We start from the raw sequence: 16723 nt of genomic DNA, 5'->3' as shown, positions 1-16723 counted from the left end.
TATGTTTTTGAACTTCCACTGCTACGAGTGTGAATCCTGGATCCTTCCTGGTCATGCTGACATAGTCTTATGAATTTACTTGTAAAAGTATAGACAGTGGAAATTAAAATGTCCTCTGGTGCCTCTCCTGCTCCAACTCAGCTCGTTTGACGTCCTACCTCCCTTAATCATTCTTTTACAATAACAGAACAAATATTTAAAAGTTATTTTGAAGTAATTAAAGTCATATTTACACCAATGATGAAAGATAATTAAATATAACTGAGAACAAAAGCATATTCAGATTAAGCAGCAAATTTCTGTAAAATAATTATAATCTTCCTAGTGTTAAGCACGCTAAAACATGGGCCTTATATATAAGAGCTTTGCAACAAATGCTCGAAAGTAACGTGCTCCTAAAATAGCATCAACATCTCGGACTTATTTTATGAGCTTAACATGATGTCATAGGAGCAACGACGTACATGACATAATCTACTACTAAAAAATCATCCATGAAGTAAGTTATATTGCGCCTAGTATACCAACGGATATGACTTGTTCCTACATCAAAATCACAAGTGTCACTAATGTATCCAATCTGTGATACTTCCGTTTTAGACACTTGAAAATGGCTTAACGCCGAAATTGTACAAACGTACACGAAATAAAGAGAATGGCACCTCAAGGCATCAATAAGTCTTTCAAAAAATTCGTCGCAGGTGCGGACCCAATCGCATTGAAAATTACAGAGAAAGTGTTTAGACAATAATGTACCACATTTGTCTTTCAAGTCGCTAGGCGGCGTTTGCAGGGAACTTATTTATAATTTGTCCGCTTATATTTGACTTATAATGGCAGAATATTTTGTTGAAAAGTAACATAATAATTTCTTCATATTTGCCATGTTCTTGGTACAGAGCACCAGTGAGCACAATAAAATGTCAGTGCAGAGGTTATCGACCAGTTGTCGCATATATTATTGAGTAAACCAGTTTCGACGGTTATGTCTTCTCAGTAGCCCACATAGGTTCTTAACCGTTGGCTGTGTCGGTACGTAATAGGAGAGTCTCCTACTCGAGTTGTCACTGACTCCGCCGGAAACGGTTCGTCAATAAACGACATATGAGAGCACTGACTGATAACCTCCGTAGTGTGAGTAGGGCAGGGGTGAAGCAGCAGAGCGTCGCACTCACCAGGTGTCCCGGGACCGCAGCCAGGTTGCAGGACTCGAACTGGTCGAGAGGTTTCCTGCCGCCGTCGGGGCACAGCAGCTCGTAGTCGCCGGACTTGAGGTCGCGGGCCCACGCCTCCGAGTTGTGTCCGTCTGTAACACGTGGCGCGTCGTCATGCGGTGTCTTACAACTGGTGAAAGCAAGAGGTTATACGAAATATATACCTAGCTCCAGACTGATACACTACTGACTATTAAAACTGCTTCTCGAAAAAGAAATGCAGATGATAAACGGGTCTTCATTGGACAAATATATTATACCAGAACTGACATGTGATTACATTTTCACGCACTTTGGAAGCATAGATCCTGAGAAATCAGTACCCAGGACAACCACCTCTCGCCGTAATAACGGCCTTGATACGCCTGGGCATTGAGTCAAACAGAGTTTGGATGGCGTGTACAGCTACAGCTGCCCAAGCAGCTTCAACACGATACCACAGTTCATCAAGAGTAGTGACTGACGTATTGTCACGAGCCAGTTGCTCGGCCATCATTGACCAGACGTTTGCAATGGGTGAGAGATCGGGAGAATGTGCTTTCCAGGGCAGCAGTCGAACTTTTTCTGTATCCAGAAAGGCCGGTGCAGGACCTGCAACATGCGGTCGTGCATTGTCCTGCTGAAATGTAGGGATCGAATATAGGGTAGCGTCACGGGTCGTAACACATCTGAAATGTAACGTTTACTGTTCAAAGTACCGTCAATGCGAACAAGAGGTGACCGAGAGGTGTAACCAAAGGCACCCCATACCATAACGCCGGGTGATACGCCAGTATGGCGATGACGATAACACGCTTCCAATGTGCGTTCACCGCAATGTCGCCAAACACGGGTGCGACCATCATGATGCTGTAAACAGAACCCGGATTCATCCGAAAAAATGATGTTTTGCCATTTGTGCACCCAAGTTCGTCGTTGAGTACGCCATCAAGGGGCTCCTGTCTATGATGCAGCTTTAAGGGTAAGCGCAGCCATGGTCTCCGAGCTGATAGTCCATGGTGCTGCAAACGTCGTCGAACTGTTTGTGCAGATGGTTGTTGTCTTGCAAACGCCCCCAACCTAGTGCATATTCTGCTAACAGTCATTGGATCTCGAGCAACCCGAGCAGCAATGTCGCGATACGAAAAACCGCAATGACGATAGGCTACAATCCGACCTTTATCAAAGTCGGAAGCGTGATGGTGCGCATTGTTTCTCCTTACACGAAGCATCACAACAACGTTTCACCAGGCAACGCCGGTGTACTGCTGTTTGTGTATGAGAAATCGGTTGGAAACTTTCCTCATGTCAGCACGTTGTAGGTGTCGCCACTCGCTCTAACCTTGTGTGAATGCCCTGAAAAGCTAATCATTTGCATATCACATCATCTTCTTCCTGTCGGTTAAATTTCGCGTCTGTAGCACGTCGTCTTCGTAGTGTAGCAATTTTAATGGTCAGTAGTGTACTTGCGTTATTGCAAAGAAAGAAGAACGATTACTGCTGAGCGCGACAATCGTTGACCAGATTGTGGGAGAAAATCAGCAGTCATCTTATTCTGATCGCACGCTATCAAACGCATATTGTTCTTTTATGCCTGTGGCATAAGTTGATTAAAATTTCATTCTTATACGAGTTTATTTTCAGTACGGAAAATGGCCATTCCTGTATATAATGAATGGAGGGTGTACGCGATGGCTATTTGGTGAGTCTAACGTTAGTGTAAGTTTTCATTCTGTGTTCTTCAGCGATGAGTCTCTCCTCTGCTGGTGGCGATCAGATTGACGCCATCGTATCTAGACGACCTAGTGAAAGGTCACAGGAAGGAGCGATTATTGAGACCTAGAAACCGCAGTTCGAGAATCTGTTATATATTACAACATGACTGACTCCGTAAGTGTTGGAGGTTGAATGCTCGTCAGTATGTGGCAAGAATGGTAAGTCCTTTCCCCATATGCTTCGTGTCCAGGTCACCAAATGGCAAATTGCTCCTCTGGCTAGCCGTGCAGTCTAACGCGCCGTTTCCCGAGCGGAAGGGCGTGCCGGTCCCAGCACGAATCCGCCCGGTGGATTAGTGTCGAGGTCCGGTGTCCGGTGTGCTGACCAGCCTGTGGTGGTTTTCCATCTGACTCGGCGCATGCGGGCTGGTTCCCTTTATGCCGTCTCAGTTCCAATATGTCGGCGACTGCTGGGCAAACACTGCCTCCATGTACGAGTACACCATAATTACTCTACCTCGCAGACATTTGGGTTTACACTCGTCTGGTATGAGGCATTCCCGGAGGGATGACCAGATGTGGGGTTGTGAACCACTGAGGACTACGGCAGGCCGGCCGCGGTAGTCTAGCAGGTCCTAGGCGCTCAGTCCGGAACCGAGAGACTGCTACGGTCGCAGGTTCGAATCCTACCTCGGACATGGATGTGTGTGATGTCCTTAGGTTAGTTGGGTTTAAGTAGTTCTAAGTTCTAGGGGACTGATGACTTCAGATGGTAAGTGCCGTAGTGCTCAGAGCCATCTGAACCATTTGAACTACGACAGGGGTAAAGCCTCTCCATCGTTTCTAGGTCAACAGTGCAAGACACCATAACACAAAAGCCTTGATAAATATACGGATTACTGAATGTATACTTATCACGCTGGTCCTAGCTAGCAATCTTCATGAATCGACACGTCATGTGCTTGAGACATGGCAAGAAATTCCTCATGATGACATTCAGGGCTCTTTCCTTTCACGCTACAACAAGTACAAGAGTCTATTCGCACCTATCGGTCACACCTAACGCTGAAGTTGACGATGGATACCAGTTTCGGATGTAATTAAAATTTGATCATTTAATAACTTCTGTGTGATGAGCATCCGCATAAAATTTCATAAATGTTGGACTCGTGTTTCGCGGCGTAACACCGTTTTCGTCAGTGTAGTTGTGTAAATACTTCTTAAAACAGTTGTTGACAGTATTGAATTCGGTCTCAACTGAAGTAATGAAGTAAGAGACTATATTATGATCTGTTCAAAGACATAAAATTACGCTTTTGCAAGGGCACTCTCTAAAGAAACTAATCACATATGTGAATTTTTTAAAGTTTTGAATCTAACTTCTTGTTTATTTTCCTGGTCGGCGATCGCTTTTACAATATGGCTGTTGGCAAGATATTTATAAATTTAACGGACAGAGCGCTTTAAGCTGATTAGAAACAGCTGCTATAGTAAGAATTTATGTCAGATACGAACTGCGAAGTTTCTTCAGAAATCTGGAGCATATAGAAGCAATGTAGTTGCGGACAAAATCACCGAACGCTCGCTGTCCTGAATTCGCAGTAGTGTTCTTACGTTCGTCTGGTGGGTGTATACAGGTATACAAAGAAAGTTCTCTCCACTAAGCTTGCTCCATCGCAATGTTTTTCGCACCAACTCAACGCAACTAATCACGCACAAGAGAGAGAGAGAGTGCCCTCCCACACAGTGCTTCATGCAGGCACCACTCTGAGTGGCAGATGCTTGTTTACGTAGGGGTCAATAGCACATGCCTCCAGCGCTACGCATAAGAAAGTTAGTGGGCCACGATATCACAATCAACAAGCACAAGTGCTGAATGCATCAGAAGAACGCCTCAGTTTGCCGATCGCAGTCCGTGATATTTCACAAGAAGTTATTGACGATATAACGTTTCATATAAATGATAAATTTTAAGATCTATGATCTTGTACAGAAGAATGTAGAAATCATATATAAGTAATGTGGTATAAGTTTTAAGTACTCCACATTTTTCTTCTACAAAAACAGCATAACGAGAACCAGTGTATAATGAAAGCAGGGAGTTCAAAACATTTCTCCCGTGATTTCAGTTTTCTAATTCCTACGACGCAGCAATTTTCAGAGTTAAAGTGGTAACCATTTTGGATTCAACCCGAAAATATATTAAATGCATTACAACAGCTTTTGCTTATTAAATTATTCAATACACCTCATTCATCTCCTTCCGATTTCACAGGACTAGTAAAATTATGTATATAAGACAACAATTTAACTTTCCGTCTTATTTAAATAGGAGATATTTTAAAGTGCACTACGTAATCAGAAGTATCAGCGACCTTAGTAGTCATTAGACATCGTGAGATAGCACAATGGAACGCTCCGCGGAACTCACAAACTTCCAGAATGGTCAGGTGATTGGGTGTCACTTGTGTAGTACGTCTGTACGCGAGATTTCCACACTCCTAAGCATCCCTAGGTCCACTGTTTCCAATGTGATAGTAAAGTGGAAACATGAAGGGACACATACAACACAAAAGCGTACAGGGCGACCTAGTCTGTTGACTGACAGAGACCACTAGCTGTTGAAGAGGTCATAATGTGTAAGAGGTAGACGACTATCCAGACCATCACTCAGGAATTCCAAACTGCATCAGGATCCACTGCAAGTACTATGACAATTAGGCGAGATGTGAGAAAACTAACATTTCATGGTCGAGCGGCAGCTCATAAGCCACACACCACGGCGGTAAATTCCAAACGACGCCTCGCGTTGTATAAGGAGAGTAAACATTGGACGATTGAACACTGGTAAAACGTTGTGTGGAGTGACGCACCACGGTACGCAATGTGGCGACCCGATGGCAGGGTGTGGGTATGGCGAATGCCCGGTGAACGTCATCTGCCAGTATAGTGCCAACAGTAGAATTCGGAGGCGGTGGGGTTATAGTGTGGTCGTGTTTTTCATGGAGGGGCTTGCACCCTTCTTGTATTGCGCGGTACTATTACAGCCTAGGCCTAAATTGATGTTTTAAGCACGTTCTTGCTTCCCACTGTTGAAGAGCAATTCGGGGATGGCGATTGCATCTTTCAACACGATCGAGCACCTATTCATAATGCACGGCCTGTGGCGGAGTGGTTACACGACAATAACATCCCTGTAATGGACTCGTCTGCACAGAGTCCTGACCTGAACCCTACAGAACACCTTTGGGATGTTTTGGAAAGCCGACTTCGTGCCAGGCGTCATCGACCGACAGCGATACCTCTCCTCCCTGCAGCACTCCGTGAAGAATGGGCTGTCATTCCCCAAGAAGCCTTCCAGCACCTGACTGAATGTATGCCTGCGAGATTGGAAGATGTCATCAAGGCTAAGAATGGGCCAACACGGTATTGAATTCCAGCTTTAGCGATGGAGGGCGCCACGAACTAGTAAATTATTTTCAGCCAGGTGTCCGGATACTTTTGATCATTTAGTGTAACTTCTGCATTACATTTTTATTTGGGGCTACAGTTATATTTTCAGTCAACGCTGAAACAGGTCAACAAATGTTTACTTCAACCTGTTATCATTGAGATCTCGACTTCTGCAGATGGCTGACACAGGCAGTGAAACTTGACAGGTGCACGTGTCCCAGTCTTTCATCTAACTTCTGGCGAGTCCTTCTAAAATAAACTACAAATAAATGCTAGCAGACGTTGGGACCAAGCAGAAGTCTGTGTAATATAAATGAACTGCTCATAGCGTTATTATGGTCTTTTGAATCTAGAGGTAAGAGCACATTAAATAAAAGGCTCGATCAGGTCCAGAGGACCGCGCGATGTCAACAGGCCGCCGTGTCATCCTTTACCATGTCGTCTCACTCGGATGCGGGCCCAAAGAGGCATGGGCGCAGCACACATCTTGAGCCGTGGTGACTTGCCGCCAGTGTTCATGTATCGTTGAGATCGATTGTGGTTGTGAGCTAAGCTCTCTTTGCTTTTCGCGTGTCTTATCTTCCGGGTTGGCGGGCGAGGAGAGTTGGTTGGTAGCCTTCGACGGGTAACCCTCGAGATCTCGGGAGATACGCTGTAGACGAGTGTCAACGGCTGCCGAACGAGCGTGGTGACCGTTACATGTTGTGGTGTGAAATTGGTTGGGCGTTCTGGCGACTTGGGCAGCTTGGAGATGCAAGTTCTGTGACTTCGCTGCGAACAAAATTTGAAGTGAAGCGGTGAAGTTGTGGAACCTGCTCCCTCGTATTGTGTACGTGATATGAAGTAAGTGGTCGTAATTGCGTTTTGTTGACCGACGCACTCAGAGCCATTTAAATTTTAGTATTGTGGTGAGACTTCCATAGTCGAAATTTAAGATGGTGCGGAGGACTTCAGTTGGCCTAGTTAAATTGTGGCTGTTATATGAAAGTTTTCTCAGAAGTTTTATTGGTGCTTTGTGTCTCCTGTAATCAAATGATTTTGTGTTGGCGTTTTCAAAGCCTGCATTCTATTAATACAGTTGTCCATGTGTAAAATACGTAAGGTCAAAGTTACGATTTTGTCAGTAGTGTAACGTGTTCCTTTACACGCTTACCCATATATCGAGTCAAAGACCGAGTGTTTCTATGATTCAGAGTTATTGGAATGTCTTGTGATTGGGCAGAAACTTTTGATTGTGCCAGCCCCTTGTCGGGGAGTGAAATATCGTCCGAGGTCTAGGCCTGGCAGTGTTTAAGAACCTGGCCACTACCGGGAGTTGTTCACATATCGCCTACCAAAGTTTAGTATTTATCTTCCTTCCGCCAAGGCGGGTTAAGCTGGTAGATATATAAATATACATTGTATGTAACCTGTTCGTGTATGAACCTGTTTCCTTAAATATTACGGATTTGCAACTGACTATACCTTAAGCTGCATAGCATCCCCTGAGTTCCTTGTGTATTTCTTTCTAGTATTGTTTTTTATTAACACGCCTGAGCACGTGAACATTTATTTTCAAATATCAGTGTTTCGGCTGTATTTTTTTAATTTAAGTGCTTCTATCATGTTATGTAATTGTATCTTAGCTTGACACTAGTGTTAAAGTGTCATTAAGTCACCCTTTACTAGTAATTCTTTTTTATTATATGTATTTTGAGCGAAATTCTATATGGGAGCTTGAATTTCTGAAGTTTGTCACTAACTCTGTTTTCTTAGTAAGGGACTGTTTATTTGAATACCGAGTACGTTGGGTTTCTAACTGTATTTGCAAAGCTTTATTTAGTGGCTCGTCCACAATTTGTAATTGTGAAATTTCTTAATAGGTGTAATGTCAATAAATTATCTTAATTATAAATAGTGACTACCAACCACGATTCCATTCGCTTCCTCTTTTATGGTATTTAAGATATGGTGTGTAAGTGTGGTACGATTAAGCAGGTCACGTATCACATATCTCCCGCCATTGTACTCTTGCCAGAGCTTGAAGCTGCCACTTTTCGTTCGAGTAGTTCCACGGTTGTCATGCAGACGGCATAACAAGTTTCGGATAACCACCGGATGTGGCTTACAGCCCACTGCGGATTCACAGTGTTCTAAAACAACAGAAAGTGCTGCCTGCGAAGGGACATCATATTTATTCCCGAAATTTACACTAGCGCACTGCTCACCAGAGACGGTAACCCGAGGGAATCTACGACATTGTCTTTAGTTTCTGCCGGATGGACCTAAAGATAGAGCAATTACGTCAAATTTTTATGACAGGGAAGATAAAAGCGGCCTGTTGTGGAGGCGAAAATGTTTACGAAGGTACAGTTAGCCCAACGAGCGGGGCGTTCTGCGCACCGGCGATAAACACGGCGGCCCATCCGAGCTCCAGGCAGCACGTGTGTCGGCCGCCAGCCTCCAGCCAGTCCCAGCCGCAACACTTGAGAACTCTCCTTGTAGGTTTGATTAATGACAACATACGAATAATATGTAGTTTAGAAACTGACATCGTTCTCCTGTCCTCTCATGACAGTCACTACTGGCACATAACTTTAGAACGCTACAGAAGAGAGCAAAGTCCTTACGGCATACATGTCATTAAGGATGACTAATCAGTTGCGATCAGTCAGTCAACGCTTTTATTGGCATGGCGCATCAGCGATAACGAGATTACACACTTTATACGCTCAAGCCATAGATCGAGCTGTACTATTAGTAACAGGATTTTAACTATACGGCAAAGGAAACACAGGAATGGAGTTGGACCTAATGCTTAGAAAAAGGCATGAAGAGAAATATAGTTTCATTATGAAATATCAGCCGTTGTTTCATGTAAGTCAGGGATATCCAGATTATGGATAAAAACCTTCTTACATAAGTACTTTTTCTGAATAACAAAGAAAAAAATTCTACCATAGACGTTCATCTACATCTACATCCATACTCCGCAAGCCACCTGATGGTGTGTGGCGGAGGGTACCCTGAGTACCTCTATCGGTTCTCCCTTCTATTCCAGTCTCGTATTGTACGTGGAAAGAAGGATTGTCGGTATGCTTCTGTGTGGACTCTAATCTCTCTGATTTTATCCTCGTGGTCTCTTCGCGAGATATACGTAGGAGGGAGCAATATACTGCTTGAGTCTTCCGTGAAGGTATGTTCTCGAAACTTTAACAAAAGCCCGTACCGAGCTACTGAGCGTCTCTCCTGCAGAGTCTTTCACTGGAGTTTATCATCCCTGTCATGTTATGTTATGTTATGTGAACCGTGAACATAGAAACGACGGAGAGGTTCCGTCCCGGCCGCAGCCGCAGTGGTCCACAACCCCACGACGGCTACCGCAGTCCACTTCACCCCTCCGCCGCCCCACACCGAACCCAGGGTTATTGTGCGGTTCGGCCCCCGGTAGACCCCCCCTCCCCTCCCCCCTCCCAGGGAACGTCTCACACCAGACGAGTGTAACCCCTATGTTTGCGTGGTAGAGTAATGGTGGTGTGCGCGTACGTGGAGAACTTGTTTGCGCATCAATCGCCGACATAGTGTAGCTGAGGCTGAATAAGGGGAACCAGCCGGCATTTGCCGAGGCAGATGGAAAACCGTCTAAAAACCATCCACAGACTGGCCGGCTCGCCGGACCTCGACGCAAATCCGCCGGGCGGATTCGTGCCGGGGACTGGCGTTCCTTCCCCCCCGGAAAACCATACACGTACTATATGCTGTTGACATAGCGCGTTCCACCCCACTGTGGAAAAGCCTCGCGAATAATGTTGTCAAATGATGCAAGTCTTTAGACCCAGGGGTCGTTCATAGCTTGTTCGGCATTATCAAAGTCTATTTCCTCGAGTGGTTCTTCAGTTGCTTTCGCAAATCGGATGACCACTTTCCAGGCCTACCCATGAAAGGAATGTACGCTGTCACCTGGAATCGAATCCGATGTATAGGGCGGTATTCATTTCACAGAGCGTTTGTCGAAGAGTCGCCAGATACATTTTGTCTGTTGGTTCGTCAAGCAATTGCAAATTAGCTTTTGCAGAGCGTAGCTACATTCAGTCTAAACAAGTACTGCACATCACGCGATGCTTGTGCACTCGGAGTCGACGGGAAACGTCGTCTTGTTTCTCAGTGCAAAATAAATGTTTGTGTAACGGAATTTTACGTATTCGTCGATAGCGTGGGGCAAAATAATCTAGTTCGATGTCCAGTTTAACGATATGTATTAACAGGGATACAAAATACGAAGAATAACAAATAATTATACAGAAACTCAGCTGCAATGCTGCTTGGCGGCACGAGAAGAGGATGCACAGTGCAGGCAGTCACATGAGACGAGGCAATGTGGGCAAGAAAAACGTGGTTCGCTTGTGTTTAACGACCTGACAAGTGCAAGAGGACACTGGAGCTGGCCTTTTAATGCGAAAGAATTGAAAAATACACTACCGGCCATTAAAATTGCTACACCATGAAGATGACGTGCTACAGACGCGAAATTTAACCGACAAGAAGAAGATCCTGTGATATGCAAATGATTAGCTTTTCAGAGCATTCACACAAGGTTGGCGCCGTTGGTGACACAACGTGCTGATATGAGGAAAGTTTCCAACCGATTTCTCATACACAAACAGCAGTTGACTGGCGTTGCCTGGTGAAACGTTGTTGTGATGACTCGTGTAAGGAAAAGAAATGCGTACCATCACGTTTACGACTTTGATAAAGGTCGACTTGTAACCTATCGCTATTGCGGTTTATCTTATCGCGAAATTGCTGCTCGATTTGGCTGAGATCCAATGACTGTTAGCAGAATATGGAATCGGCGGGTCCAGGAGGGTAATACGGAACGCCGTGCTGGATCTCAACGGCCTCGTATCACTAGCAGTCGAGATGACAGGCATTTTATCTGCATGGCTGTAACGGATCGTGCAGCCACGTCTAGATTCCTGAGTCAACAGATGGGAACGTTTGCAAGACAACAAACATCTGCACAAACAGTTCGACGACGTTTGCAGCAGCATTGACTATCAGCTTGGTGACCATGGCTGCGGTCACCCCTGACGCTCCATCACAGACAGGAGCGCCTGCGATGGTGTACTCAACGACGAATCTGGGTGCAAGGATGGCAAAACGTCATTTTTTCGGATGAATCCAGGTTCTGTTTGCAGCATCATGATGGTCGCATCCGTGTTTGGCGACATTGCTGTGAACGTACATTGGTAGAGTGTATCCATCATCGTCATATTGGCGTATCACCTGGCGTGATGGTATGGGGTGCCATTGGTTACATGTCTCGGTCACTTCTTCTTCGCACTGACGGAACTTTGGACTGTGGACGCTACATTTCAGATGTGTTACTACCCGTGGCTCTACCCTTCATTCGATGCCTGCGAAACCCTACATTTCAGCACGATAATGCACGACCGCATGTTGCAGATCCAGCATGGGCCTTTCTCGATACAGAAAATGTTCGACTGCTGCCCTGGCCAGTACATTCTCCAGGTCTGTCATCAATTGAAAACGTCTGGTCAATGGTGGCCGAGCAACTGGCTCGTCACAATACGTCAGTCACTACTCTTGATGAACTGTGGTATCCTTTTGAAGTTGTATGGGCAGCTGTATCTGTATACGCTATCCAAGCTCGGTTTGACTCATTGCCCAGTCGTATCAAGGTCGTTATTACGTCCAGAGTTAGCAGAATATGGAATCGGCGGGTCCAGGAGGGTAATACGGAACAATTTCTCAGGATCTATGCAGGCAAATTGCGTGAAAATGTAATCACATGTCAGTTCTAGTAAAATATATTTGTCCAATGAATAACCCTTTATCATCTGCATTTTATCTTGGTGTAGCAATGTTAATGGCCAGTAGTGTATATTAGATATCAACGCGTTTTAGGCATGGGAGCAAATGACAGAGCATTTTGTGAACACGTCTGAAAACGTACCGGACTGCATTAGTTCTGTGCCTACGTTGCTTCGTCTCATTCATTCTCTGACGCAGTCCATAGTAACAACCGGATGACTGACTATCGCACTAAAGTAATTTGAATTAGTTATATCGAAAGGCCACATAAAATACCAATCACACATTTTTAGTATATATCGAAAAACAAATTGACGCTTTCCGTTGTAACCGGAGTGCAGTAGTGCTAGCGCTGCGAGATTCTTACCGGTGTTGTTGAAGACTGTGGAATGCTTCACAAAGGCGACATCTCCAGCGCCGGCTGCCAGGCAGCGGAAGGCTCCTGTGTAGCCAAAGTAGTCCTCGCCGACGTCAGGGTAGCACTTGGTAGAAACGTCTGCAAGCAAAACAACCGTTGTGACACACGGGAGAGGTTGTCACAGTGGCAGTGGTAGGTGTCTGGCGTAGCGGGACTGCCACGTACCGTTCTTGGCGGCGTTGCCGACGCAGAGGTCGCAGAGCTTGCTGGGGTTCTGGCCGGTCGGGTTGTTGTCGGAGAGCAGGGCGCCGGGCGCGCAGCTGCCGCCCGAGAAGAAGTCGGAGACGGCCTTGGCTGCCGGGCACTCGTTGCGCTGCACCAGACCCAGGCGCAGCAGCGTGTAGAGCGGCACCACCCAGCCTGTGCACCAACACCCACCACACGTTAACAGTAGCAGGGCGGGCGACTTGAGGGACGTGCTCCGTAATAACCGGCAAGAAGCGCCTCTTTCTCGTTTCAGTCACCAGTCTTGCTAGTAATCAGAAAATGTCCATCTCTCCGTCCCATACACTGCTATCCTATCTGTGTATCAACTCAGCTCAGTCGTTAATGATTACTCTCCAAAAGCACAGAGACCAAATGTTTCTAAAACTGAGGTAAGCTTGTTCCATCTCTCTAATCGCCTTTCATCAGCAAATATCAGTCCACAGTTCGGCCCTCTTGGCATAGTCAGGTACAACGAAAGCCCAAAATACCTGGGAGTCACTCTGGACAGAAATTAAGCATACAAAAAACACCTTTCCAAGTTGCCCAAGAAGATACAGACAAGAGTGAACCTTGTGAGAAAGCTGGCAGGCAGTACATGGGGAGCAACCACATCAGTCCTCCGAGGAGCATCCCTTGCACCGGTATACTCTGCAGCAGAATACTGTGCACCAGTTTGGCTCCGAAGCACCCACGTAGCGAAAGTAGATGTCCAACTGAACTCAGTTATGAGAGTAATTAGTGGTACAGTCCGGTCTACACCTACTTGCTGGCTACCAGTGCGTTCAAACATCTCTGTAACAGACCTCCGTCGAAAGACTGATCTTTAAAACCTCTGTCAGCAAGTTTCTGAAAACAACTCGATCCCTCTTCATGACGATTTGCTATCACTGCCCAGGAAACGCGTCAAATCTAGAAGACCAGCACATGAAATGGGAGTCCAAATGCTATCCACAGGGTTCGACCAGGACGCAGAGTGGAAATGTGAGTGGCAAGCTACAAGAACCAGGAACCACGAACTTGTAGACAATCCAACAGTTCCAGTTCCAGGCTTCCACCAACCAAGGGAGGTGTGGGTGCAGTTAAACAGATATCGGACCGAAGAGGGTAGGTGCAAATACAACATGAACAAGTGGAGCTTTTCAGTGACAGTGTGTGTGACTGTGGTGACACCCAAACAGTGAGCCACATTGTGAATGAATGTCCAATCAGACGCTTCCCTGGTGGCACTGAGAAGCTCCATCAAGCATCCCACGAGGCACTCCCCTGGATCGAGTCCATCAACATCCGAGGGTAGTCTGAGCCGTTTTAAAACTTGTGTACTACATATAATTTCACATGTTCATTTCTATATATATATTTCTTTGTTTTGCTAAATGTGTATTACTGTAATTGATGCATACGATAATAATAATAATTAAATCACAGTAGAATCTTTAAAGAAACGCAGTGAACAGTCGATAAAACCGGATGGTTATAATTAAAGTCCAACTACTGACGGAGGTCCAGTGTCACCTGTAATCATCGTATAGCAGCGAAACTTGGTAGCTATGCTAATGCGTTAATGCAGAACCGATTTACGCAGGTGAATAAATTAGTTACAGTTTTGGGCGCCAGGTTCAAATCTGGAAGTGTACACTGCTTATATGACGGTATAATATCCATGCAGTCATTTGACAAGCAATAAGTGGACAAGTGGGCAAACAGTACGGATATCGGGAACGTAGACCTTGCGCTGTTAGTGAAACTGTTTTATGTGAACTGCAGCAATTACAGTGCTAAGGAAAGGCTTGACTTCATTAAATGGTTTAAAGAAGATGATAATGAAATTGTTCCAATCCATATGTGACATACAGAAAACCAGTGCTTAATAGTATTGGTTAAAACAGTCTTGGTTGCAATTTTAGTTTCTTATTTTTCAACGACGCGTTTCGCCTTATTTAGGCATCTTCTCTAGATGGACGCGAGAGCCACCAAGATCTGCATAACGCGTTCCCGTTCACAGGAGCGAGTAACAGAGTCAGATGGGGGCTCAGGTAGTAAGCATAATTCAAGCATAAGCATTATGGGGATATCTAAAACAACGCGTTTACCATGGACACGTTCGGTCTCTACCTGATCTGAAGGCCAGTACACTCACTCAGAACACTTTGCTCCAATTTCGCCGGAATTGCTGGGAGCCACTGTTCGCGTCGTTTTACGGATGCAGCATCTCGTCGATGTCCATACCACTGTGTGAGCGGTGGTTAATAATGAAATGAACATGATGCCTTTCTCAATTGTTTGACCTTTTCCGTCCTCGTCCCGTTCCTAATTGATTACAAATGGAAATATTTCTATACGTCTTTCTCGCATTCACAGACCAGATTTGCATCTAGTGCCCAAAATTCTAACTAATTTTTTTCCAGCGTAAATCGGTCCCACAATAACGCATTAGAATGTCTACCAATTTTAGAGAGTGGAAAAACATTCGCTACCAGTCATAATAAAAGGTTATTTATTCGTCAAACGACCGGTTTCGGGCTTGCTCCCATCCTCAGGTGTTTATACATTCATGTACATATTTATACTATTGGAGATCAATAAACAGTATAAACATGTACATGAATGTATAAACATCTGAGGATGGGCGCAATCCCGAAACCGGTCTTGTGAAAAATAGATAACCTTTTATTGTGACTGTTTGCGGATATTTTCTACACCCTATAAAGGAACAGTCACGGAGTTCGACAGCATCCATTATGGATAAAATTCATCTATCAATTTTGCTGCCTTATGATAATTACAGCCCACACTAGACATCTATGAGTAGTTCCACTTTAAAATCACCCGGTATATCAAGTAATTACTCAATTCCCAAGTTAGTTACAAGCTACTGGGGCGACTAAACGGGTAGACTATAAACAAATGCAATTGAAATTTAGTCCTGGACACCTTGTGGGAGGTAGTTTGCTACTGACTGATGTGTTTCTGTAGATAATGGTGGAAAGCCGGGAAAGCATCGTATTCAGAGTTGGAGATATGCCAATATTCCCTGTGTCTCGCGCAGAGCCTGAAGCGACGCTTTCGCCGGAGCTAATCGAGTGTGACGATGAGAGAAACTGACCTGCAGTGCGGCCGATTCCGGTGTGGCAGGACTTGGCGCCCCGCAGATCCGAGAAGCTCTGGTAGTTGGAGTTCTTCTTGATCACCGCCACGGCGTAGTACACGTCCTGCAGCGGGCCGTACACCTCGCTCAGGATGGGCTTCAGGTCGTACTCCCTGCACACAGCACGAGCAGGAGCAGTCAGACACGAGCAGCACGCTTTCTCCGGCGATGGCCACTGCCACTGCTTCACGCGTTACAATGTAACGTTCACTGAGCAAGGCTCCACTGCAGTTCCTTCTCTAGATTGTCGCTCAGATGACAAAATCGTAGATATAGAAATAGACGACAGAGGGATAGAGAAACAATTAAAATCGCTCAAAAGAGGAAAGGCCGCTGGACCTGATGGGATACCAGTTCGATTTTGCACAAAGTACGCGAAGGAACTTGCCCCCCTCCTTGCAGCGGTGTACCGTAGGTCTCTAGAAGAGCGTAGCGTTCCAAAGGACTGGAAAAGGGCACAGGTCACCCGCGTTTTCAAGAAGGGACGTGCAGAACTATAGACCTATATCTCTAACGTCGATCATTTGTAGAATTTTGGAACACGTATTATGTTCGAGTATAATGACTTTTCTGGAGACTAGGAATCTACTCTGTAGGAATCAGCACGGGTTTCGAAAAAGACGGTCGTGTGAAACCCAGCTCGCGCTATTCGTCCACGAGACTAAGAGGGCCATAGACACGGGTTCACAGGTACATGCTGTGTTTCTTGACTTCCGCAAAGCGTTCGATACAGTTCCCCACAGTCGTTTAATGAACAAAGTAAGAGCATATGGACTAT

General features: G+C 45.4%; 1 protein-coding gene across 1 annotated transcript in view; it reads right to left on the bottom strand.

Annotated features, from left to right (window-relative positions):
- Positions 1–16723, bottom strand: part of LOC126343175 (transferrin) — a 61551-nt gene that overhangs the window by 4516 nt on the left and 40312 nt on the right. The window contains exons 10-13 of the mRNA XM_050001918.1: positions 15904–16058; positions 12759–12953; positions 12543–12671; positions 1176–1306 (exon numbers count right to left, since the gene is read on the bottom strand). Of these exons, the coding sequence (XP_049857875.1) occupies positions 1176–1306; positions 12543–12671; positions 12759–12953; positions 15904–16058 (610 nt within the window). The remainder of the gene's footprint in view (positions 1–1175; positions 1307–12542; positions 12672–12758; positions 12954–15903; positions 16059–16723) is intronic.

Source organism: Schistocerca gregaria, chromosome 1 (assembly GCF_023897955.1).
Source record: "Schistocerca gregaria isolate iqSchGreg1 chromosome 1, iqSchGreg1.2, whole genome shotgun sequence".
NCBI lineage: Eukaryota > Metazoa > Arthropoda > Insecta > Orthoptera > Acrididae > Schistocerca > Schistocerca gregaria.
The sequence above is the reverse complement of the archived record's forward strand: the minus strand, read 5'-3'. Positions and strand labels throughout refer to the sequence as shown.